This window comes from Geotrypetes seraphini, chromosome 4 (assembly GCF_902459505.1).
Source record: "Geotrypetes seraphini chromosome 4, aGeoSer1.1, whole genome shotgun sequence".
Classification (NCBI taxonomy): domain Eukaryota; kingdom Metazoa; phylum Chordata; class Amphibia; order Gymnophiona; family Dermophiidae; genus Geotrypetes; species Geotrypetes seraphini.
The window spans coordinates 275909640-275934176 of NC_047087.1; the positions used below are offsets into that span (position 1 = coordinate 275909640).

The 24537-nt window shown below is 44.3% G+C and overlaps 1 protein-coding gene across 2 annotated transcripts in view; it reads right to left on the reverse strand.

The window, feature by feature from the left end:
- The window catches only part of DOCK1 (dedicator of cytokinesis 1), a 926077-nt gene that overhangs the window by 259909 nt on the left and 641631 nt on the right, over positions 1-24537 (reverse strand). For both annotated transcript variants that reach the window (XM_033940914.1, XM_033940915.1), the window contains exon 30: positions 21533-21611. In XM_033940914.1, coding sequence (XP_033796805.1) covers positions 21533-21611 — 79 coding nt within the window. The remainder of the gene's footprint in view (positions 1-21532; positions 21612-24537) is intronic.

Sequence of the window (24537 nt, forward strand, 5' to 3'; positions counted from 1 at the left end):
TCACAGTAACCATTATCTCTTTCTTTCTCTATGAGATCCCATGTGCCAATCCCATGGCCGGCGAGGCCAGTCTGGAGCTACACCAAGATCACAAGTCCCTGGCATGATGTGATTCTGCAGATGACTCAGCCCACCATGGGTCATGGGGGAAGTACATATAGAAGCCTCTCTTCAGGCCAGGGTTGAACCAACCCTTCTAACTCTGTGCTTCTCAGTTCATCTCTTCGGCTATATAAATGTTTTGCCTTTGCATTCTTGGTTGATGCCATTAGGTCCATCTCTGGTCTTCCCCAGCGTTGCATAATGAGGCTGAATACTCTTTAGGACAAGCACTACTCCCTTGGGTCTAGAGTCTTCTGACTGACAAAGTCAGCCTGTACATTTTCCACTCCCACTATGAGGGCTGCTGAGAGTTCCTGAAGATGGGCTTCCATCTACTGGAACAACATGTGAACCTCCAGATGTAAGTGAGCACTTCTGTTACCCCGTCTGTTCATATAAGCTACTGCGGTGGCATTGTCGGAGAACACGGACTGCCTTTCCTTTTAGGTACAGTGCTAGATGAATGGCTCAGAGTGCCAGGCGATTTACAGACCACTTTCTCTGCAGGAGGGTCCATTGACCCTGTACCAGATAACCACCACAACAGGCTCTCCCACTGAACAAGCTGGTGCCAGTCATTAAAGTCACCCATGAGGAGATTCAGAGGGGTAAGTCTTTAAATAGCCCAGTCATGGTACAGTCATGCCTCTGGGGCTTGTGCACATCTGAGAAACTGAAAGCTATGACATCGGTAATTTCACTGCCAACATATAATAATAACATAATATAACATAATATATAGTATAAATAAAGAATAAAGTTACCCAAATGTCCCCATCAATACTTATTCCCCTCCCACCAACCCCCTACCCCCCATGGATGTGTAAAGGTAAATGAACAAAAGAAAGATAAGATAAATATACATCAAGCAGGAGGGCTCTGCTTTTACTCTCTAGAGCCCCTGCTTTCACCATCCACCGGGAATCGCCGAAAACTTTCCTGCCTGTGCAGGCTCTGCTCGGGCTGACTCTGCCCGCCCAGCACCGGAGTTTTCTTCAGCCCTAAGGGCCGCTGAAAGTTCTCCCCCCCCAGCTTTGACCTACCCTCCCCCGAACCTGCGGGAGAGAGATTTCAGCAGCGGCAGCCCGAGCTCCATTTCTTGGGAGCCCGCTCCAACAAGGCACGCGAGTGCTGTTTCACCCCTCCCCCGATTTTCGCAGCACAGTGAAGGGGAAGGGAGATCGAGTCGTCTCCCTTCACAGCACCGGAGGAGCCCACGCGGTCGGGGGTTGGCCGGCTCTTCATCTGGACTGCCTTTTAGACCTCTTAAGAGCTCAGCAGACCAGCCCTTTTTGTTTGCTTATCCCGCAGCACAGTGAAGGGGAAGGGAGATCAAATCGTCCCCTTTCACTGCACCCGAGGAACCCAAGCGGTCAGTGGTTAGCCCTGCCCTCCTCAGCCGGCCCCTCAGGCCTATCCCCATTCCAACAACCCACCACGGACCGATTCCAAGCACCTTGTCCCTAATCCGTTAGGGCCAAACACCTTATTCCTTGCCTCTTACTTGTGGCCACTCGGTTCAGAGCTCCCTCTATTAAAGCTCATAGATTTACAATTGTTAAATGACCAGGACTCTTATCTCTTACCTGTACTTGCCTTTTATACCATCTTTGCTTAAGATTCATATTGTACAACTGCTCATGCCTTTAATCACGATTGCCTAGACCAATTATTCCGTCTTATAGATCTGTTCATTGTCTTTTAAAACTCACTGCTTATATTACTATCTAGCTCATAATCTTAACTTGTTCACCTTTCCACAGACCTATTTTCCTTACTGCTCACAATCTATCGTATCCGCCCAGGAATACTTCTTATCTACCCACCCCCTCTTAAGCATCCGTCTTTACTCCTACCCTGCATCTCCAGTCCGTCCTCCCCTCTCTCCCCGTCCAGCCTCCCCTCGCCCCGTCCAGCCTCCCCTCGCCACCCTACCTATCAACAAACATGTCTAGCCCCACTTACAAGCTCATTGCCTTTCTCCTTCTCTACCTGCTTACTACAAGAGGCTGGATCTCTGAAGCATAAGCCTTCGAACCTATACCTACCTACATCGCATGGACTAGAATCCCGGGACACAACAAACTCCCCCGATCCTATTGGCTCATTCAGGACGTCACAAAAACAGGTCCTTTCCCCATCCCTGTGACCCACACTACCCGCCACCCATCCAGACCAACACAAAACAGAAAACGATCCCTAAAAAATTTACAACGCACGGAACCCTCGCCCCCCCTAGAACAATCCATTCTTCCTGGCGCCTACCTGAACATTCGCTCGGTTAGAAACAAAGCCCAACTCTTCAAAGACTGGCTAGAAGAAACCCATCTAGACATGGCTCATCTCCGATCAGGATGCCATCATAGCGGACATTCTACCACCTCACTACAAAATCATCCCCCTCTCAAGAAACTCAAAAAGGGGAGGCGGCCTGGCCATCATACTACGCGACCACTTCCACTTCCAAATCTTAGATTCTAAACTAACCAATGACCTAGAAATCCTCACCTGCAAAATCTCCAAATCAGACTTCATTGATAACCTCATCTTCACGCTATTCTACATACCTCCCAATAAATTGAACCTAGCAAAAGAAGACTACTATGAATTCCTTCTTACGAACTCGGCAGCTGGCACCCACAACCTCTTAGCAGGAGACATCAATCTTCATCTTGAGCAAGAAGAAAACCCCAATGTTACAGACCTATACTCCTTCCTCACATCACTAGGCTTCACCAAGCCCCCTCTTACCATAACACACAATAAAGGACACCAGCTTGACATGGTCACCTTCCTTTCCAACTCCTCCACTACTCCCAACATAAGTCTCACAAAACAAATTTGGTCTAACACCCCCTGGTCCGACCACCTCCTATGTCATTTCGAACTATCCTGGTCCAAAAAACAACCAGACAGGAAGCCCACGCCTAACCAAACAAAGACGACGACCAGGACAAGAGAAAAAATCAATCCTGTAGATTTCTGGTCACACTACACCCTCATCTCTAACTCCGACCCCAACCCCAACTTCCACCTTGACTGGAAAAACTTTAGCAACCAAGTCCTTAATACCATCGCCCCCCTAAGACTTCGCAAGAAAACCCCTCATCCCTCTAACAAATGGTTCGATGCGGATCTCTTCGCCATAAAACGCATAGTAAGGAAACTAGAAAGAACATGGTGTAAATCAGGGACCGAAACTGATAGACTTAACTGGCGACGAAAAGTTAACGAATACAAAAAATTGATTGTCGAAAAACGCAGTAAATATTACTCCCAACTCATCAACACCCCTTCTCTAAATAGTATAGCACTTTTTAGACTAGTCAATTCCCTTCTAGACACCGATTCACACAAACGCTCTAGCTCAGAACTCCCGCCCCCCGCAACAATCCTAGCTGACCACTTTGCCAACAAAATCCAAACCTTAAAATCATCTCTTACAACTCCCAACACTGAGACAATATTCAACCTTCCAGCAGTAGACACAACAGGTTCAAGGGCCGACATGACCTGGAGCTCCTTCGAAAGCCCAGACTAGAACCTTTTTCTTAAACTCTTCTCAAAATACGCCAACTCCAACTGCCTGTTAGACAACTGCCCACCCACCATCATTAAATCCGCCCCCCCCCCCCAATTCAAAGCCGAACTCTTCAATTGGATCTCACTAAGCCTATCCACTGGTCTCTTCCCGATCGAACTAGGCCACATTCTCGTATCCCCCCGCCTCAAAAACAACAAAGAACCCATCTCTTCCACCGCCAACTATAGACCCATCGCCAACATACCTCTCTTCCAATAACTCATGGAAGGCCTCATTAACCATGACCTCATGAACTACCTAGAAAAGTTCAACATCCTTCACGATTCCCAATCCGGCTTCCGCTCAAACCACAGCACAGAAACGGTCCTAGCTGCTCTAACAAACTACCTCTTCCACCTATTCTCACTGGGCAAAAGCGCCCTAGTACTCCAATTCGACGCTTTCGATCTGGTCAACCACGATATCATGCTACGCTGCCTTGACTCCATCGGCATTTCTGGTCAAGTACTAAACTGGTTCTCAAGCTTCCTAACCAACCGTACTTATCAGGTCCACAGCAATGGAACCTTCTCCCATCAATGGCGTAATTCCTGCGGAGTCCCACAAGGCTCCCCACTATCCCCCTCCCTTTTCAACATCTACTTGGCCCCTCTGGCACGGACACTAGCCGACTTAAACCTTAAATCATTCATATACGCAGATGACATCACCATTATCATCCCCCTAACTTCATTCACTCAACAGACAGAACAACTTACCTCTTCTATCCTCACCAAGTTAGAACTATGGACCTCACAATTCAAATTAAAATTGAACACCGAAAAAACAAAATTCTTCCTGGCAAGCCCTACCCATAAAATAACAAACACTTCCCTGAAACTGAACGGCCTAGATTATCCTATCAACCTCACCATAAAAATACTTGGAGTCATCCTAGATAGATGCTTGACCTTCGAAGACCATACCAATGCCCAGGTCAAAAAATGCTTCTGCACCCTCTGGAAACTTCGCACCATCAAACGCCACTTCGACCACCTCGCCTTCTGTTTACTGGTCCAATCATTAATCTTAAGCATACTGGACTACTGTAATATCATATACCTAGGAGCCTACAAAAACACCATCAAATGTTTAAGAATAGTACAAAATGCAGCTGTCCGCCTCATTTTCGGCCTCAAAAAATATGACCACGTTAGCCCCTACTACACTAAACTCCACTGGCTGCCAGTGGAGGCAAGAATCATCTTTAAATTCGCTTGCCTCTGCTTCAGAACCTTAGCTGGCTCTTCACCAATTTACCTATCTGAGCACCTTGAAATTGCTGGCCCCTCTCGTACTCAAAATACCTGCCTGTTTTCCTTTCCCTCCCTGAAGGGCTGCCTTTACAAAAAATTCCTCGACCGATCTCTAGCATTCCAAGCGAGCAAATGGAACAAATGCCTCTCTACTCTCATCTCCAATTCCCCCCTATCAAACATTCAGGAAATTAATCAAAACCTACCTTTTTGACAAATTCCTCTGATCTACCCTCCGTCCTCCTTCCTCCTCCTTTGACCTCGACTCACCCCCAGACTCTTTACCCCCGTATGTAACACTGCCATTTGTAACACCGCTGTATGTAACTTATAGCGAATGTAAGTACTCCGAATATACAACCTAGCTGTAAAAATAACCTCACCGTAAAGTTATCGTTTAAAATGTAAATGTAACATGACTGAAAATGTATAGTCTATTATATAAATGTAACATTAACGAAATTGTAACTTCGCTGTAAATGTACAGTCTCTTCATCTGTTAACCGCATAGAACTTCCATGGTAATGCGGTATACAAGAATAAAGTTATTATTATTATTATTACAAATTTAGTCAATGGGCTCCAAACTTTATTAAATACACCACTAAATCCCCTACACTCTGCATTAATTTTTTCATATCTGTATATGGTGCACACGTTCACCCACCAAAAAGTATAACTTATTCTGTCATGGTTCTTCCAGTTACTCGTTATCAATTGAATGGCTATACCTGTCATGATCATAAATAGACGACTCTTATATTTATCTAGAGTGGGTTTCACATGTAATATACCGGTATTTTCTATATTTTGTGATATACTGTTTCATTGCTCTTACCAGTAATATATTTTTTACTACACATTCCTGGTTTCATCACAATACTTAGTGGCACCAGAGCTATCCCATTTTTTTCTACTGGATACTCCTATGTTCTACAACTTTCCTGTACCTTCTATCCCTTTTTGAAAAGGCAGAAAACCAGAGAATTCACTCAAAGGACACCAGGCTGCCTGAATGCTGGTGATGTCAGAAAGGTGGTTTTGGTAAAAGTGGTGATGATTCAGGCAACACTCCTTACCGCTGAGTTCCTCGCGCTTCTTCACATATCTATGTTGACTTTCTGTGTGTGTGAAAAGGACAGGAGACAAAGAAGGCGCAATCCTTAAATCACTGTTATAATGAAGCAGTGAATTTATGCCACACTTATTAGAACTGCTTCACCCACAGAAATGCATTAGCACAGTTTTTGGAGTGTTACATTTCTCTTCCCCATCACATGCAGAAACTTCATTTCCACAGCACAGGAACTTATCCCAACTCGCTCTGCCCTTCCTTCCACTAGAATTGTCTTCTATTCCTCCTGCCATCAGTGTCTTGCCATTGGATAGATCCTAACTACTCTGCCCCCGCTGGTACCCCAGGGAGGTAGTCAGACACCCAAGTTTGGGTAGGCCTGAGAGAACTGAAGAAACTATTGAGGAAATCTCCCACCTTTAAAGTTGGGCAGTGCTTGAAAGAAAAGTTCACTTTAAAACTACCGGTATATAGCTGCTGAAGAAAGATGGCTTCTGAAGAAAGCACAGCTCCCTTAAGGTACTGGGGGTGGCAAGGTGCACTGAAAAACTATAGATAGCTTGAATAAGGGAGACGGAGAGGAAGAGAGAACATAAGAATTGCCGCTGCTGGGTCAGACCAGTAGTCCATTGTGCCCAGCAGTCCGCTCCTGTGGTGGCCCCTAGGTCAGAGACCAGCGCCGTAACTGAGGCCAGCCCTACCTGCGTACGTTCTAGTTCAGCAGGAACTTGTTTAACTTTGTCTTGAATCCCTGGAGGGTGTTTTTCCCTATAACAGCCTCAGGAAGAGCGTTCCAGTTTTCTACCACTCTCTGGATGAAGAAGAACTTCCTTGTGTTTGTACAGAATCTATCCCCTTTTAACTTTAGAGAGTGCCCTCTCGTTCTTTCTATCTTGGAGAGGGTGAACAACCTGTCTTTATCTACTAAGTCTATTCCCTTCATTATCTTGAAAGTATCAATCAAGTCCTCTCTCAGTCTCCTCTTTTCAAGGGAGAAGAGGCCCAGTTTCTCTAACCTTTCACTGTACGGCAACTCCTCCAGCCCCTTAACAATTTTAGTCGCTCTTCTCTGGACCCTTTCGAGTAGTACTGTGTCCTTATTCATGTACAGCGACCAGTGCTGGATGCAGTATTCCAGGTGAGAGCGTACCATGGCCCGGTACAGTGGCTTGATAACCGTCTCTGATCTGTTCGTGATCCCCTTCTTAATCATTCCTAGCATTCTGTTCACCCTTTTCGCCACCACCACGCATTGCGCAGACAGCTTCATTGACTTGTCAACCAGTATTCCCAAGTCTCTTTCCTGGGGGGTCTCTCCAAGTACTGCACCGGATATCCTGTATTCGTATATAAGATTTTTGTTACCGACATGCACGTTATACTTATCCACGTTAAACCTCATTTGCCATGTCACGGTCCATTTCTCGAGCGTGTTTATGTCACGTTACAGGTCTTCACAATCCTCCTGCATCTTCACTACTCGGAATAACTTCGCATCGTCTGCAAATTTAATCACCTCACTCGTACCAATTTCCAGGTCATTTATAAATATGTTGAAGACCATGGGTCCAAGCACTGAACCCTGCGGCACTCCACTCGTGACACTTTTCCAGTCCGAGTATTGTCCATTTACCCCACTCTCTGTTTCCTATCCGCCAGCCAGTTTTTAATCCACATAAGTATTTCACCCTCGATTCCATGGCTTGCAATTTTTCAAAGTAGTCGTTCATGCGCAACCTTGTCGAATGCCTTCTGAAAATCCAGATATACAATGTCGACCGGGTCACCCTTGTCTGTCTGCCTGTTTACTCCCTCAAAGAAGTGCAGCAAGTTCGTCAAGCAAGATCTTCCTTTGCTGAAGCCGTACTGGCTGGTCCTCATCAGATTGTGTCTATCAAGGTAATCAATAATGCGGTCCTTTATCAGTGCCTCTACCATTTTTCCCAGTACCGAGGTCAGACTCACTGGTCTGTAGTTTCCCGTGTCTCCCCTTGAACCTTTCTTCAAGATCGGCATAACATTCGCCACTTTCCAGTCTTCCGGAATCCTTCCCGATTTGATCGTCAGATTGGCTATTAGTTGAAACAGTTCAGCTATAGCCCCTTTCATTTCCTTGAATACCCTTGGATGGATGCCATCCAGTCCAGGGAATTTATCATTTTTAAGCCTATCAATCTGCCTGGGTGAGGCTCTCTGGAAGGAAACCCTATGAAAGCTAGCCAAGAGGAAGATTATGTTCTCAAAACAATCTGCAGAAATAAGCACCGAACAGACTTTTCTCTATGCCAGAGAGTTAAGAGTGGGGAACCTGTGAAATGCTGGAAGCTGCTTACTGACCATTGGGAAGAACCAGAGGTGGACTTGATAAAATGTAAGCTATTTTATTCTGGTTGGTCTTTTATGTGCAAGCGGCCAGGGAGTGCTCCTAGGAATGTCTGCTTCAGAGCAGAAATTTTCAAGAGCTTTCTTGAAAATTTAGGGTAAATTTTATAATGTAGATGTCCAGAAACTTAGGCATCCACATAGATTGAATAATAAGCACAATTAACGACTTTAACAAGCAATAATTAGAAGTTAGACATCTAAAGACTGGGTGCGATTCTCAGAAGAGGCATCTACAATTTCATAGACGCACATTTGAAAAAAAACGTGCCTAACAGGATAGGCATAGGTGTGGTTTTAATATGGATATCCATTTACAGAATCGTATGGCATTCAGCGTTCTTAAGTATTCTAAGATACCTATATTTTCACCTAAAATGTAGGCGCTGCAAAACCAAGTCTACTTTTGGGTGTGCATTGGGTGTGAGTTAGACATATGCAATAGAGCAGAGGTGTCAAAATCAGTCCTCAAGGGTCGCAATCTAGTCAGGTTTTCAAGATTTCCCCAATGAATATGCATGAGATCTATTTGCATTCATTGTTTTCATTGTATGCTAATAGATCTCATGCATATTCATTGGGGAAATCCTGAAAACCCGACTGGATTGCAGCCCTCGTGGACCGACTTTGACACCTGTGCAATAGAGCAATCTAAAATCACCATTCTAATGACGTCATGATGCTAACATGCGATTACATCATTAGATGCTGTCAGGATGTCTATGCAACACCTAAACAGCGATTCTACAAAGCAGCATATTTTATAAAGGACACCTAAAAATATAGACATGCTTAATTAAATTCGCTGAGCACCGCTGAGCATGATTCTCTATTGTGCGTCTATGCATAATAGAATCACGCTGAACGTTGTGCTGGACGTCTAAACGATGATAACTTTGAGGCATCATTTATAGAATTTACCTCTTTGTTAACTGCTCCAGCAAACTTTTTTTTTGGGGGGGGGTTAAAACCCAGGTGATTTAAAGCCAACATGAGACTGCCTAAGTATACTATATGACTGGATGTGAAGAAATCCCATGTAAAGTGGTAGCCAAGAACAGTTTGGGGCTTTATTTATTTATTTCCACAATTTAAAAAGGAAGTTTGAGAACTGTACCAAGAGTTGTGCTTGAAAGGAAAAGGGATCTGTCCAGGTTTTTTTTGTTAGAAGCAAATTAAGAAAATAATAGCATTGCTTCTAGTTGTTCAAAGTCCACTTGTTTTTACACTAAAGTCTTTAGAAGTTGTGAACATTCTGCTCAGGAGAAAGTTGTGCACAAATATTGTGGCCAAGCTTTGGTTAGGACTGCAAGATTGGCATTATGAGCAATTTTTAACACTTCACTACATCAACTTTTAACTCCTTTAGAAGAATAGTGTACATACCCTCAATCAGATTTCAGACTCTTGAAGCAGGCCCGCTGGGGCTGAAACACGATCGTGTCGCGTCTTGATATATAAATAAAGTGATTGGGCACCGGAGAGTCTCCTTCGCTGTTTACTACTTTCCAAGTTTTGGGGAAGTTGGTATCTCCTGTTTTCTTGGGAATACAGTCCAAGAACATTCAAACCCATATACCAGAAGCACTGATCTCACCTTGCCTTAAAAAGCTGGTTTACCCAACAGTACCAGAGCTGACCTGAACGAGGCACTATGTGACAATATTAAAAATATTATGGTGTATTTAGCTCATATTGGAACATGATTGATATTTGCAAGAAAGTTTTCACGCTGGTTGCGTTGCAAGCAATATCTGCAGTTCTTAATTTTTTTTTTCCATATTATTTTATCAATAGAGTGCTTTGGGTTCATAGACAACCCCGCGAAAGACAAAGGCACGCGCCGACAACTGAGCGCAAGACAGAGGCGCGCGCTGAAGAAAATTACAGTTTTTAGGGGCTCCGACAGGGGTTTTTGTTGGGGAGCCCCCCCAGTTTACTTAATAGAGATCGCGCTGGCGTTGTGGGGGGTTTGGGGGGTTGTAACCCTCCACATTTTACTGTAAACTTAACTTTTTCCCTAAAAACAGGGAAAAAGTGAAGTTTTCAGTAAAATGTGGGGGTTACAATCCCCCAAACCCCCACAACATCCCCACAACGCGGCGCGATCTCTATTAAGTAAAGTGAGGGGGTTCCCCCCTACGCCCCCCCGTCGTAGCCGTAAAAACAGTAATTTTCTGCAGTGCGCGCCTCCATGCTGCGCTCAATTGTCTGCGTGCGCCTTTGTCCCAGCGCGCTTTTGACCTGACACCAGTGCTTTGTGGTTAAAAGAATTTGGGTTCAAATTTTTCCTTTAGTATGAGCAAACAGAGCTCAAGTAAGCTGCAGTAGTTTCTGCCAGGTACTGTAATCTGGATTGGCAATGGCCGGAAACAGGAAACTGGGCTAGAAACATAGAAAAAAGCGGCAGAAAAGGGCTATAGCCCACCAAGTCTGCCCATTCCAAGTATCCCCCCCCCTGAGTTTACTCCCTTAAAGATCCCACGTGAGTATCCCATTTTCTCTTAAAATCCGTCACGCTGCTGGCCTTTATCACCTGGAGTGGGAGTCTGTTCCAATGATCCACAACTCTCTCGGTGAAGAAATACTTCCTGAAGTCGCCATGAAACTTCCCTCCCCTGATTTTCAGCGGATGCCCTCTGGTGGTCGAGGGTCCCATGAGCCGGAAGATATCATCTTCTGACTCGATGCGTCCTGTGATATACTTATACGTTTCAATCATATCTCCCCGTTCTCTTCTTTCCTCAAGTGAGTACAGCTGCAATTTCTTTATTCTTTCTTCATACGTGAGATTCTTGAGCCCCAAGACCATCCTGGTGGCCGTTCGCTGTACCGACTCGATCCTCAGCACGTCCTTTCGGTAGTGTGGTCTCCAAAACTGAACGGCATCATAACTTCAGGTCTCCTTCTGACGAAACCTCTGCGGATACACCCCATCATTTGTCTTGCCCTGGAGGAAGCCTTCTCCACTTGATTGGCAACCTTCATGTCCTCGCTAATGATCACTCCTAGATCGCGTTCTGCTGTGGTCCTAACCAAGGTCTCACCATTTAGTACATAAGTTCTACGCGGGTTTCTCTTTCCCAGGTGCATTATCTTGCATTTTTTAGCATTGAAGCCTAGCTGCCAAGTAGTTGACTAGATGGATCATTGGTCTAACCCAGTATGGCTGTTTTTATAAGCAGTGTTCTCCCTAGCGCCTTTCAGCCGTGCGCCCCGCCCGGCTAGATTAGGTGAGCGCCCGGCTGTCATCTTGGCAGCAAATTCGCCTCCGCCTGACTTTTTTTTTTTTTTTTAAAGCGCCAGAAAAAGGGTTTTCAGCTTTACTTTTTTAAACAATTTTCCTATTGCTAGTCGATTTTTACAGTCGCAGTTGGAGACAGGGGCTGCAGGCTCATTATGACCCAGTGCACAAACAGGAAGAACCCCGACGTCGTGTTTACTTTTGTTCTGCACTAATCTGCAGCTTATCACACAAGACGCTCCTGCACAAAGCGAAACCAATCGGAAAGAGGAGAGGCGGAAGCTCGCAGCTGCGTGCTTCAGTAACTGCTGCTGGCTAACGGAGGGAGAAGGTACCTAAGAGAAATGAAGTAGGTCCGAGAAATAGATTCGCTACAGGCTAAGGCGGGAGATAGGGCAGGGAGGAAAGCTTACAACTTGGTGTTCTTGCTTGCTTCTGGTCTTCCTCGCTGCTGGGTCCTGCCTACTTTCTGTTTCCATGAAGGCAGGACCTAGCAGCGAGGAAGGCCCGAAGCAAGGAAGAGCTCCAAGTTGTAAACTTACCTCCGTCGCTGACCTTTCTCCTGCCTTAGCCTGTAGCGAATCTGCCGACCGAGGCAGGGGGGGGAGAAGTGATGGGGGGAGAGAAATGCTGTTACTGCTGCACCCAATTAGGGGGAGGAGAGAAATGCTGCTGCTGCACCCAATGGGGGGGGAGGAAGACCAGGGAAAGGAGAGGAGAGGAAAGAGATGCCAAGACCATAGGAGGGAGGGAAAAGGAAGGAGATACCAGACTATTGGGGGGGGGAAGGAGACAGATGCCAGACCAAGGGAAAGGAAGGAAGGAGGGAGAGAAAAGAAGGAGTGGAGATGCAAGATAATGGAGGGGGTAGGGGAGAGGAGTGAGATGCCAGGGCATGGGGGAGGGGAGGGAAACTAAGGAGACAAATGCCAGACCAGAGGGAAAGGAAAGAAAGGTGCCAGAGCAAGGAAGCAGAGGGAGACATAGGAGAGGAGAGAGATTCCAGGGCATGAGGGGAGGGATGGGAAGAGAAATGCTGCTGCAACATCCAATTGGGGAGGGGAGGAGAGGAAGAGAAAAGTTGCTGCTGCACACAATTGGGGAGAGAGGGGAGAAGGAAGACCAGGGAAGGGAGAGGAGAGGAAAGAGATGCCAAGACCATAGGAGGGAGGGAAAGGAAAGGAGCTACCAGACCATGGAGGGGGGAGAGATGTCAGGGCATATGGGGGGAGTGGGAGGAGACAGATGCCAGACCAGGTGAAAGGAAGGAAGGAGAGAAAGGAAGGAGAAGAGATGCCAGATAATGGAGTGGAAGGGGGTGATGGAAGGAGAGGAGAGAGATGCCAGGGCATGGGGGGAGAGAAGGGGATAGAGGTGCCAGAGCATAGGGGAAGTGGTGGAGACAAAAAAAATGGAGAGGGGGTGAAGCTGAAATGGAGAGAAAGGGCACAGGAGTACAAAGGCACAAAGTACAAAGGTCACAGAGTACAAAGGAGAGAAAGGGCAAAGGATATACAGTTTATTGGGACATAGAAAGAGGGAAGATGCCATATGGAACAGAGAGAGGGCGGACACTGGATGGAAAGGGCAGAGAGGGTGGACAGTGGATGCAAGGGGGAGAGAGAGAGAGGGCAGAGGCTGGGTGGAAGGGGCAAAGAGAGAGGACAGATGTTGCATGGAAGGGAGCGAGGACAAACGCTGAATAGAAAGAAGAGAGTGAAGAGAAGGGCTTTAAACTAGGTAAGTTGGGGGAGGGTACATACTTATATCCCAGAGCAGTAAGAAACAACCCTGAGGAGGCAAGTCGCACGAATGAGCCTAAGGTAGGTGCCAATGATATCCACAGTAATTCAGGGAGAGTTATGAATAATATTTCAGGAGCCACACTAACTCATAAGGGAATCTCCCCACAGATATGGAGGGCTATGTATGTTAATGCACACAGCTTGGGCAATAAAATCTTAGAATTGGAGACTGAAATAACAAATGCCGATCTTGATGTGATAGCCATATCCGAAACCTGGTTCACGGACTCGCATAGGTGGGATATGGTCATACCAGGCTATAACCTACTTCGCTGCGACAGGGAAGGTAAATTGGGAGGGGGTGTAGCGCTGTACACTAAGGAAAGCATCAAAACTACCAGAATTACAGATGTAAGATACACCGGGGAATCCCTTTGGGTTAACCTGGCCAGAGGGAATGAAAAATGCCTATACCTTGGTGTGATATACAGACCACCCAGACAACAGGAAAACAAAGATATGGAATTAATCGAGGACATAGAGAACATCACACTACGCGGTGACACAGTAATGCTAGGAGACTTCAACATGCCAGACGCAGATTGGAACACACTCTCAGCGACTACAAGTAGCAGTAAAAGAATATTAACCTCCATAAAAGGCGCACGTCTCAAGCAAATGGTACTGGAACCCACCAGGGACAAGGCGATTCTAGACCTGGTACTCACCAACGGAGATAGCGTCTCGGACGTCTCAGTAGGCGATACACTGGCCTCCAGCGACCATAATATGGTATGGCTCAACCTTAAGAAAGGCTTCTCTAAGTCAAGCACAGCAACTAGGGTTCTCAACTTTAAAGGCACAGACTTCAACCGCATGAGAGATTTTGTCCATCAGGAGCTATATAAACAAACAAAATCTGAAAATTTAGAGGATATGTGGATGTCTCTAAAGTCCATCCTACATGAAGCAACAAACCGATACATAAGAACAGTAAGTAAATGCAGGAGAACCAAAAGACCCCAATGGTTCACTAAAGAAATTTCAGACCTAGTTAAAAAGAAAAAAGAGGCATTCATCGCCTACAAACATTTAGGAAACCAGGGGGCGAAAGAAGACTATCTAGACGGAGCTAAAGCCGTTAAAAAGAAAGTCAGAGAGGCCAAACTCCGAATGGAGGAAAAACTGGCACGGAATATCAAGAAAGGGGATAAATCTTTCTTTAGCTATATTAGTGACAGGAAAAGAAACAAAGATGGTATAGAACGGCTGTAGAAATCGGATGGTAATTTTGCAGAATCAGACTCTGCCAAAGCAGAACTACTGAACGAATACTTCTGTTCAGTCTTCACCTGCGAATCACCGGGAGCTGGTCCGCAGCTTCAGACGGGAGATACCCAGAAAGACCCGTTTCAAGATTTCGAGTTTACGCCCAGTAACGTCTACAACGAACTATCGAAACTCAAAGTAAACAAAGCCATGGGACCGGACAACCTGCACCCCAGGGTGCTCAGGGAGCTATGTGGAGTCCTGGCCGAACCATTATCTGAGCTTTTCAATCTCTCCCTACGCTCAGGAAGAGTCCCCTTGGACTGGAAAACTGCCAACGTAATCCCACTTCACAAAAAGGGCTGCAGGACAGAGACGGCAAACTACAGACCGGTGAGTCTCACGTCTATAGTGTGTAAACTCATGGAAACACTCATCAAACGGAACCTTGACATAATCCTGGACGAAGAAAACTTACGAGACCCCCACCAGCACGGGTTCACCCAGGGTAGATCCTGCCAATCTAATCTGATTAGCTTTTTCGACTGGGTTACTAGACAACTGGATGCAGGAGAGTCACTGGACGTGGTATATTTGGACTTCAGTAAAGCATTTGATAGCGTCCCACACAGAAGGCTATTGAACAAATTGAAATCGATAGGATTAGGAAGCACTCTAACTGCATGGGTTGGAGATTGGCTAAACGATAGACTTCAGAGGGTGGTGGTGAACGGTACCCCATCCAAGGCGTCAAGAGTGACCAGTGGGGTGCCGCAGGGCTCGGTTCTGGGCCCAATTCTATTCAATTTATTCATAAGAGATATGACACAAGGACTTAAAGGAAAGGTAGCACTATTCGCTGACGACGCCAAACTTTGCAACATAATAGGCAAAAGCTTATTACCTGATAATATGACACACGATCTACGACTGCTGGAAAGATGGTCAACTACTTGGCAGCTAAGCTTCAATGCTAAAAAATGCAAGGTGATGCACCTGGGAAAGAAAAATCCGCACAAAAATTATGTACTGAATGGTGAGACCTTAGTTGAGACCAAGGCAGAACGCGATCTAGGGGTGATTATTAGTGAGGACATGAAGGCTGCCAATCAAGTGGAGAAGGCTTCCTCCAGGGCAAGACAGATGATAGGTTGTATCCGTAGAGGATTTGTCAGCAGGAGACCTGAAGTCATGATGCCGCTGTACAGATCCATGGTGAGGCCTCACTTGGAGTACTGTGTTCAGTTCTGGAGACCACACTACCGTAAGGACATACTGAGGATCGAGTCAGTCCAGCGAATGGCGACCAGGATGGTCCTGGGGCTCAAGGATCTCACGTATGAAGAAAGACTAAAAAAATTGTGGCTGTACTCACTTGAAGAAAGAAGAGAACGGGGAGACATGATTGAAACGTACAAATACATCACGGGACGTATCGAGTCAGAAGATAAAATCTTCTGTCTCATGGGACCCTCAACAACCAGAGGGCATCCGCTGAAAATCAGAGGAGGGAAATTTCATAGCGACTCCAGGAAGTACTTTTTCACCGAGAGAGTGGTGGAGAGTTGGAATGGACTCCCACTGCAGGTGATTGAGGCCAGCAGCGTGACTGATTTTAAGAAGAAATGGGATACTCATGTGGGATCTCTAAGGGAATGAACTCTGGGGGGAGGCTAATTGCAATGGGCAGACTTGGTGGGCTATAGCCCTTTTCTGCCGTCATTTTCTATGTTTCTATGTTTCTAAGATGATTAAAGCAGAAACGACAAAAGGTAGAAAAAAAATTTGTTGTTGCTTTATGTAGAATCAAGTAGTATTGTAACTGTATTGATTAAAGTTTATCAATAGAAAATGGAAATAAGGCAGTTTTTTGGGGACTAAACCCCTTTCCTCAGGTCAGGACAGGATACCATAACAGCAGTATACTGTACTGTCTTGAAGAAAGTTTTGGCCTCTGAAAGCTAATTACTACTAATTGAAAAATGGATTAGTCCAATAAAATGGTATTTTCTTATTTCTCTCTTCCCTGTTTTATTTATATTTGTTAATTTGTAAAGTGGGGATTGTTATGTAGCAGTTTTTTCAAATTTACATCTACTGTCTTTATATTTTGCACAGTATTAGGGTACGTGTCACTGTTTCTGTGGTGTTGCATTGTATGCAGTCTGGTTTATTGGCGTTTCAGTTTAACTTTTGTCTATATATTTCTATTTTTAGTTTGTGATTATTCCATATTAGGCGAGGGTGTATCTCTGTTCTGTGTGTATGAAAAGGACATGGCTTTCTGTTAGCAATGACTGTACATGATCAATTGACTGTGCAAGATCTGGCTTGTTTAGTTTTACAATGCATGTGTTCTAGTGCTCACTGCAGTGTTTAAGATGCTGCCTTTTCCTAGGTGCACCCTTGTTGTGTAACTCATGGATTATTACTAAAAATAACTTATTTTATATAGAGGAGGGGGTTATTAAAAAATGATCAGCACTGGCTGTCATATATACTAGGTACGCCACTGGATTTAATGACCCTATGCTAACTTTCCTGTTGATGTAGGTGTTGTCCCCCCCTCCCCCCCACACACACACTATAATGAATTAAATTAAAGCTGTATTAACATCAAACAGCTTTCAAATGACATTATAAGCAAATAAAAATAAAATATTTTTAATACATTGCTAATTATTACCTGCATTTTTACCTAAACTGTTTTGCCTAGCTCTCACTTTGATTTTTATCTGTTACTTTTTTATTTTGCTGTAGTGCAATCACACAGGTCTCCTTCAAATTATGTGGAAGAGGTTTGTAAGTGGGGATCGCATCTATTTCATATCCTCAGTGAGACCTCAGGAAGGAATATAGTGATCAAAATATTATTAGAGGTGCTGTAGAGATGTTTCTTGTATGACTGGATGAGCTATATTTATCTTTTTTTTTTAGTTGTTTAAATTCATGCAGAAATAAATGGCTAGATTGAACCTAATGATTTCATTAACGCATTTCCCTTTTTTAAACCTCTATACCAGCGGTCTCAAACACGCGGCCGTGGGGCACATGCGGCCCCCCAGGGACTATTTTGCGGCCCGCGATCTGTCCTTGCCTAAAGCAGGGGTCCCCAATCTGCTTCCCTTCCCCACTGCCCTCCCCCAAGCCACCGCAATCAGGGAACAGGTCAGCGCCGAGGTCTTAGCTCTCCCTACATATCTTCCCCAGCTCGGAGACGACCAATTCTCGCCACCCGACGTTCAATTCTAATGTTGGGGAGGAAGTTCTTGGCCAGCCAATTGCTGCCTGGCTGGCCCGGAAGTTCCTCCCCGACGTTAGAATTGACGTCGGGTGGCGTGAATTGGTTGGCCCGCACTGGGGAAGATATGCAGGGAGAGTTAAGACCTCGGCACTGGCCTGTTCCCCGATTGTGGCAGCGGCAGCTTGTTCCCCGATTGCGGCGGTGGCGGCCTGTTCCCCAATGGTGGTGGCTTGGGGTTGGGCAGGGAGAAGTAAAGAAAGAAAGGGGGGGGACAGAGAGACAGAAAAAAAGAAGGGAAACGGGACACAGACAGAAAGGGGCATGGAGAGAGAAAGGGCGGGCATGGAGAAAGAAAGAAAGAAAGGGGGCACGGAGAGAGAGAGAAAGACAGACATATAGAAAGAATGGGGGCAGGGTGAAAGAAATAAAAAGTTGAGGGAGGGAAGGAGACAGATGCCAGACCAGGGGAAAGGAAGGAAGGAGGGATGGAGACAAAGGAAAGAAAGAGATGCAGACCATGGAAATAGGGACAGAAGAGAGAAATAGAAGGGAAGGTAAGACATGGAAACAGATTTTGAAAAGAAAGCAGAAAAATTGAATAATAAGTTAATGCCAAAGATGGATGCAAGGCAGAAAGTGAAGACGGAGAGAAAAACAGTCAAAGGACAAGAAGACCCTGGAAACATAGTTAAATGCACAGAAAAATAAAGTCGATGCACAAAAGGGAGAAAGAAAGTCCAACGTAGTCTGCAGTAAACAACAGCAACCAGAAAACAACGAACAGACTGCAGATAATGTACAAGATGCAGGCATTGTTTATTAGTAAATGCAGTAACATATACAACCTTATAGCCAACCAAGGGACCCGACACGGTCCGTGTTTCGGACAACACGCCTTCCTCAGGGGTCCATGGTGGTTAAGGTATAAAGCAAACTGCATAAAAGATAACAAACACACGCCAATCACGATCAAATGGCATTGTGTAAGACTTGCTTGACCCCATTTGATCGTGATTGGCGTGTGTTTGTTATCTTTTATGCAGTTTGCTTTATACCTTAACCACCATGGATCCCTGAGGAAGGCGTGTTGTCCGAAACACGGACCGTGTCGGGTCCTTTGGTTGGCTATAAGGTTGTATATGTTACTGCATTTACTAATAAACAACGCCTGCATCTTGTACATTATCTGCAGTCTGTTCGTTGTTTTCAGAAAAATAAAGTCACCAGACAACAAAGGTAGGGAAAATGATTTTATTTTCAATATAGTGATTGAAATGTGTCAGTTTTGAGAAAGGAAAAATATTAAACTTTAAATATGAGGGCTGCAGAAAAAATAGGGTACTTGGAGGACTGCAGAAAAAATAATTAATGACAATTTTGCATAAGGTAAAACTCTTTATAGTTTATAAATCTTTCCTTTAACTGTTAAAGGAAAGATTTATAAACTATAAAGAGTTTTACCTCATGCAAAGTTGTAATTTCTTTAATAAGACATTAACTATTTTTTCTGTGGCCCTCCAAGTACCTACAAATCCAAAATGTGGCCTCGCAAAGGGTTTGAGTTTGAGACCACTGCTCTATACCATTTGAAAGAGGGCGAATATCTAATTATTCACTTCTAGAATTGGATACTTCTTAAATTTAGTAAAAATATTCTGGCACAAGTGTCAAACCTTAAAAAAAAGGAAGCAATAGTGAACGTTGGAAAATAATAATTAATAAAAATAGTACACATTTAGGGCTCCTTTTACAAAGGTGCGCTAGTGTTTTTAGCGCACACACAGGATTAGCATATGCTATCTGAAAAACTACCGCCTGCTTAAGAGGCGGTAGCGGCTACATGCGCGGCAATTTAGCGCACGCTATTCCACGCATTAAGGTGCTAACGCATCTTTGTAAAAGGAGCCCTTAATTTTCCCCACCATCAAATTTCCCTGTCTCGCCCACCCCACCCAGCTACTTTTTCATGCCACCCGGCTGGAAAAAATTTCTGGGGAGAACACTGATAAGGATTAGGATTTTCACTCTGAAAGCTGTAAGAGAGAGATGGATTACAGCTATGCCATGGAAAAGGTGATAATATCTGGATGAAAAGAAAACAAAGTGATTGTGAAGAAGAGTACAGAGATATGTAAAGAGAAGATAAAGACGCCATACACCCTGCTAGAGAAGAGATGGGAAAGCAGGAGGCTGATGATAACGGCATTTATTTTTCACACATTCTGCTTTTCAGATAATGCAGGGATAATCGGGTAAAGACAGCGAAAATATGGAAGTTATTTAAAGGAGAAATCAGGTTTGATTCTCTCTAAAATCCTATACGACTATTTCTGGTCATTCCCTAACACTAATCATCTATAAAAGGAGCAAACACTATTTTTGAACATATTATGTTTTTTGTGGTTTATGTATTAATTATTGTGGTAGGCGGTAAATAATGATTCATCATTGCCGAAACATACAATAAATCAATGTAGAACCTCACCCCAATAATATATTGTCGGGAAGGTGACTGTTTATTTCACAGTGATCTCAGTTTTAATTGATTTATGGAATTAGTTTGGCAATGTTCTTATTTTGGTCATCATTTTAAACAATTTGGAGTACCTTATAGAGAATATTAATTTAGAATTGCACTACAGTATGTTTATACCTCTGATTCTTAGAGGGGCATAATCAAAAGATACTGCTGTGAACTTCACAAAAAGGGTGCCACATACACATCTCACCACTATAACCTTATAGGTCATGGTGAACCTCCCAAAGCACCCCCCCAGAACCGACTAGACCCACCTATCTACCACCCCAACAGCCCTTATGGCTAAAGATGCTACTTATATGGCAGTACATAAGGATTTTGGGTTATTTTAAGGGATGCACATGTTTCACCATGCATGCAATGGTTAGAGTGGCTTATGGGCTTCATGGTTCACTAGCCCACCTCCCAGACCACTTATGCCACCTCTGTGCAGCTCTACTAGGTTTTTCTATGCCAGGTGCTGATGTTCTGGAGGCAGATATGTAAAGTTATTACAATTATTATGGCAGGGGGAGGGGGGTCAGTGATCACTGGGGGAGTGTGCAAGGGTCTGTATTTTGTCCCTACAGTGGTTATCTGGTCACTTTGGATATCTTCTTGTGACTTAGAACTGGTTTTAGATGGCCTAAGTCACAACGTCCAAGTTCCGTCTAGGCAGTGTTGTTAAACTTTCAGTTATATATGTAGTACATCTAAATCTAGGACGGCCCACGGCCCGCCCAAATCCCGCCCTCACCACTCCTCCTAAAATGCCCCTTTTAGCTTTGGGCGTACTGCTGCACTGTGAAGGCCTGTCATTTTTAGATTCGTCTAAAATCCGGTTCGATTATCGGCACTTGGACGACTTGTCTCACTGATCGTCTAAGTGCTGATTTAGGCCGGTTTTTACTGTTTTAAGCACTGCTTAGCATATCACAAGCAATCCAACATACTGAACATAATGGAGATTCACTGCAGAATAAGCAGGCTGAAAAAGAGCCCTCACATAGTAAGATGGGATATTCTTTTTTAAAAAAAATCTGATTTTGAATGAAGCAGAACAATAATATAACCACTATAGACTAAGTATAAAAAATTGAGAATTTCCTCTCACCTGTAATTCAAAGTTGGCTTGATCAAGGAATTTTTTGTTCAGCATGTCTGCATACTGATTAATTGCTCGCAAGAAGACTCTGAAAGATCAACAGAAAATTGCATAATTATATATACTGTGGCACCTTTGCAAGCGTGACATCCCAATTACATACATAATCTACATACAAAACTGTTCAAATAATGAAACCTGTATTAACTTAAAGGAAAAACAATACATCACTGTTTTCTAAAAGCTAATGGAGGATATTCTCAAAATAAATTATTACTACAAAATTGGCAAATGGAAATTAAAATGAAAACAATGCAGGTAACAAAATGGGATTTTCTGTTTTTTATGAAATTATTTCTTAATATTCAGGACAGAATACACTACCTAAAACAATTATCTGTTCTCCATCATACTCAGTTTTATCTAAGATACAATTAATACTAAATGCTGTGAAAAACTACTTAAAATTTCAAACTCATTTTAGATTAAGATTCCAAATCCTAACTCGGAAGCTTCCAACAATATATTAGTTGGTTTTAACATCCCTGATTTTCAGCAGCACTGCCTTACATGGAGGGACATTTTTGACAGGACATCCTTTGGACGTCCTGCTCATAACACCCCTCCCCCCCAAAAAAAAAAGGCCAGCCATTTTCGAACAGAAAATACATCAGGGTTTCCTGTTGAAAAATTTTCCAAAATGAACACTATTTTACAAACTGAAACATCCAAATTATGAATGATAACAATCCAGGAACAAGATTATCTGTCTTGACAGCATTTTTAGAGAAATGGCCACACAGACATCTTTGCAGAGCAGAGGGGCAGCCTTTTGTGAACCAGGGCACCCAGGTTCATATCTCTCTACAACTCTTAAGTGTTGAGCTCTCTAAGAACAGGGAAATACGTACTGTACCTGACTGGACACCACCGCAGTAGCCTTCAGGCTTGCAGGTGTCTTATATACCGGTAGTTCCCTTTCACAAAGCCGCGTGGCAAAGGCACTGAAACCCAATAATTCAGTGTGATTACCGTAGGCTGCAGTAGTACTTAGCTTATTAAAAGACGGTCATATTAGGTACAGTGTGTATTTCTCTGTTCCTAGAAGGTTCACAAGTTAAAGGAAACAAAAAGAGCTGAAGTGGGAATTGAACCTGGGTACCCCAGTTTACAGTCCACTGCACTAACCACTAGGCTACTTCTCAGACGTTTTCTACTTTGTTTAGAACAGTGATTCCCAACCCTATCCTGGAGGACCACCAGCCAGTCGGGTTTTGGGGATAACCCTAATGAATATGCATGAGAGAGATTTGCGTATAATGGAGGTGAAAGGCATGCAAATTTGCTCCATGCATATTCATTAGGGCTATCCTGAAAACCTGACTGGCTGGTGGTAATCCAGGACAGGGTTGGGAATCACTGGTTTAGAATACCTAGGGCTCCTTTTACAAAGCCGGGCTAGGGCCTTAACGTGTGGGATAGTGCGCGCTAGATTGCCGCACGTGCTAGCCGCTACCGCCTCCTTTTGAACAAGCGGTAGATTTCCGGCTAGCACACACTAAAGCGCACGCTAATCCACTGCGGCTTTGTAAAAGGATTCCCTAGGGTTACCAGATTGTCCAAGTGGAAAATTTGGACCTCTAGACTCGGCTCCCAGGCCCGCTCAATTCCCCCCATCCCCGCCCCCGTTATGCTTCAGCCCTGCCCTAGCTTCGTCCCCCGCTGCCTGCTCTCATCGAGCAGGGCATCCACACATGCGACGCGATAATGCGTGCATGTGACATCATCACGTCACATCCGTGCATGCCCTCCTGCCCGATGGTGATTTGTTGGAAGCTTTTCAAAATCCGGACAAAGTGCCGGGTTTTGAAAAGCCGTCCAGGGAAATCCGGACATCTGGTAACCCTAAGAATGCCCATAATACCAGAGTTTGGTATTCCTTTCCAGATTCACTTTTAGGGGAGAGGGAGGGGGACAGCAACCACTGGGGGGGGGGTAGGGAAGGTTCATAATGGGGTCTTGTCTTATAGAGCCCTCCAGTGGTCAGCTGCTCAGAGTACCTTTTTTTGTTTCTATCCTGGATGTGACTGAAACAGGTCTATATAAAAATATCCTTCTTATTAGACTTGAACTTTTCTTCCCATTTGATTTATCACTGCTGGATGTCCTAATTTTGGGCCTCCCTAGATCACTATAAAACAAACAACCTACAACATGCACTCTTGTTGTCTGGATGAACTGTGGTGTAGAAGTCCAACCTCTGCCATTCCAAAACTGCAATTTGGACTTGTTTTGCCTTTTAAGCATCCATGTACTTTGAAAATGAGATTTTTAATGAACAAACATATTTAAAAAAAACCAACAAATTACCTAGTTTAATGGGAAGAGCCAATAAAGGTTTAGCAAAGAGAGTCTTGCCTTACCAATCTATTAAAATTGCTTTGAAAAATCCTACAAACTACAGTATACAATGCAAAACAGCATCAAGCCTCCACTATACTTCTTCACAGTCACGTAGGTCGGGCTCACAGATTTTATGACTTCACCTGGTGTTTTTGTTGTACTCAAAGTGCTCATGCAGTTCCAAATTGGGTTTTTTTCTTGTTTGTTTTTAAACATGTGCCACTTTTGTGGAATGCCTTGCCTTTGCCCTTCTGTTTAGAACAAGATTTGGGGCTCCTTTTACAAAACCGCATTAGCGGTTTAACGCGCGTAATAGCGTGTGCTAAACCGCCGGCCGCGCTAGTCGCTACCGCCTCCTCTTGAGCAGGCGATAGTTTTTCGGCTAGCGCGGGGGTTAGCACGTGATGAAAAGTCGCGCTCGCTAAAGCCGCTGACGCGGCTTCGTAAAAGGAGCCCTTGGTGTCTTTTCATAAATGTCTGATATTTTGGATCACGACTGAGCAGCGCAAGCCAGCAATATTACATTACATTAGTGATTTCTATTCCGTATACCTTGTTCTTTTCATGCACGTCAACATTAAACACTTCCGGATGCAATGTATAATTCATTT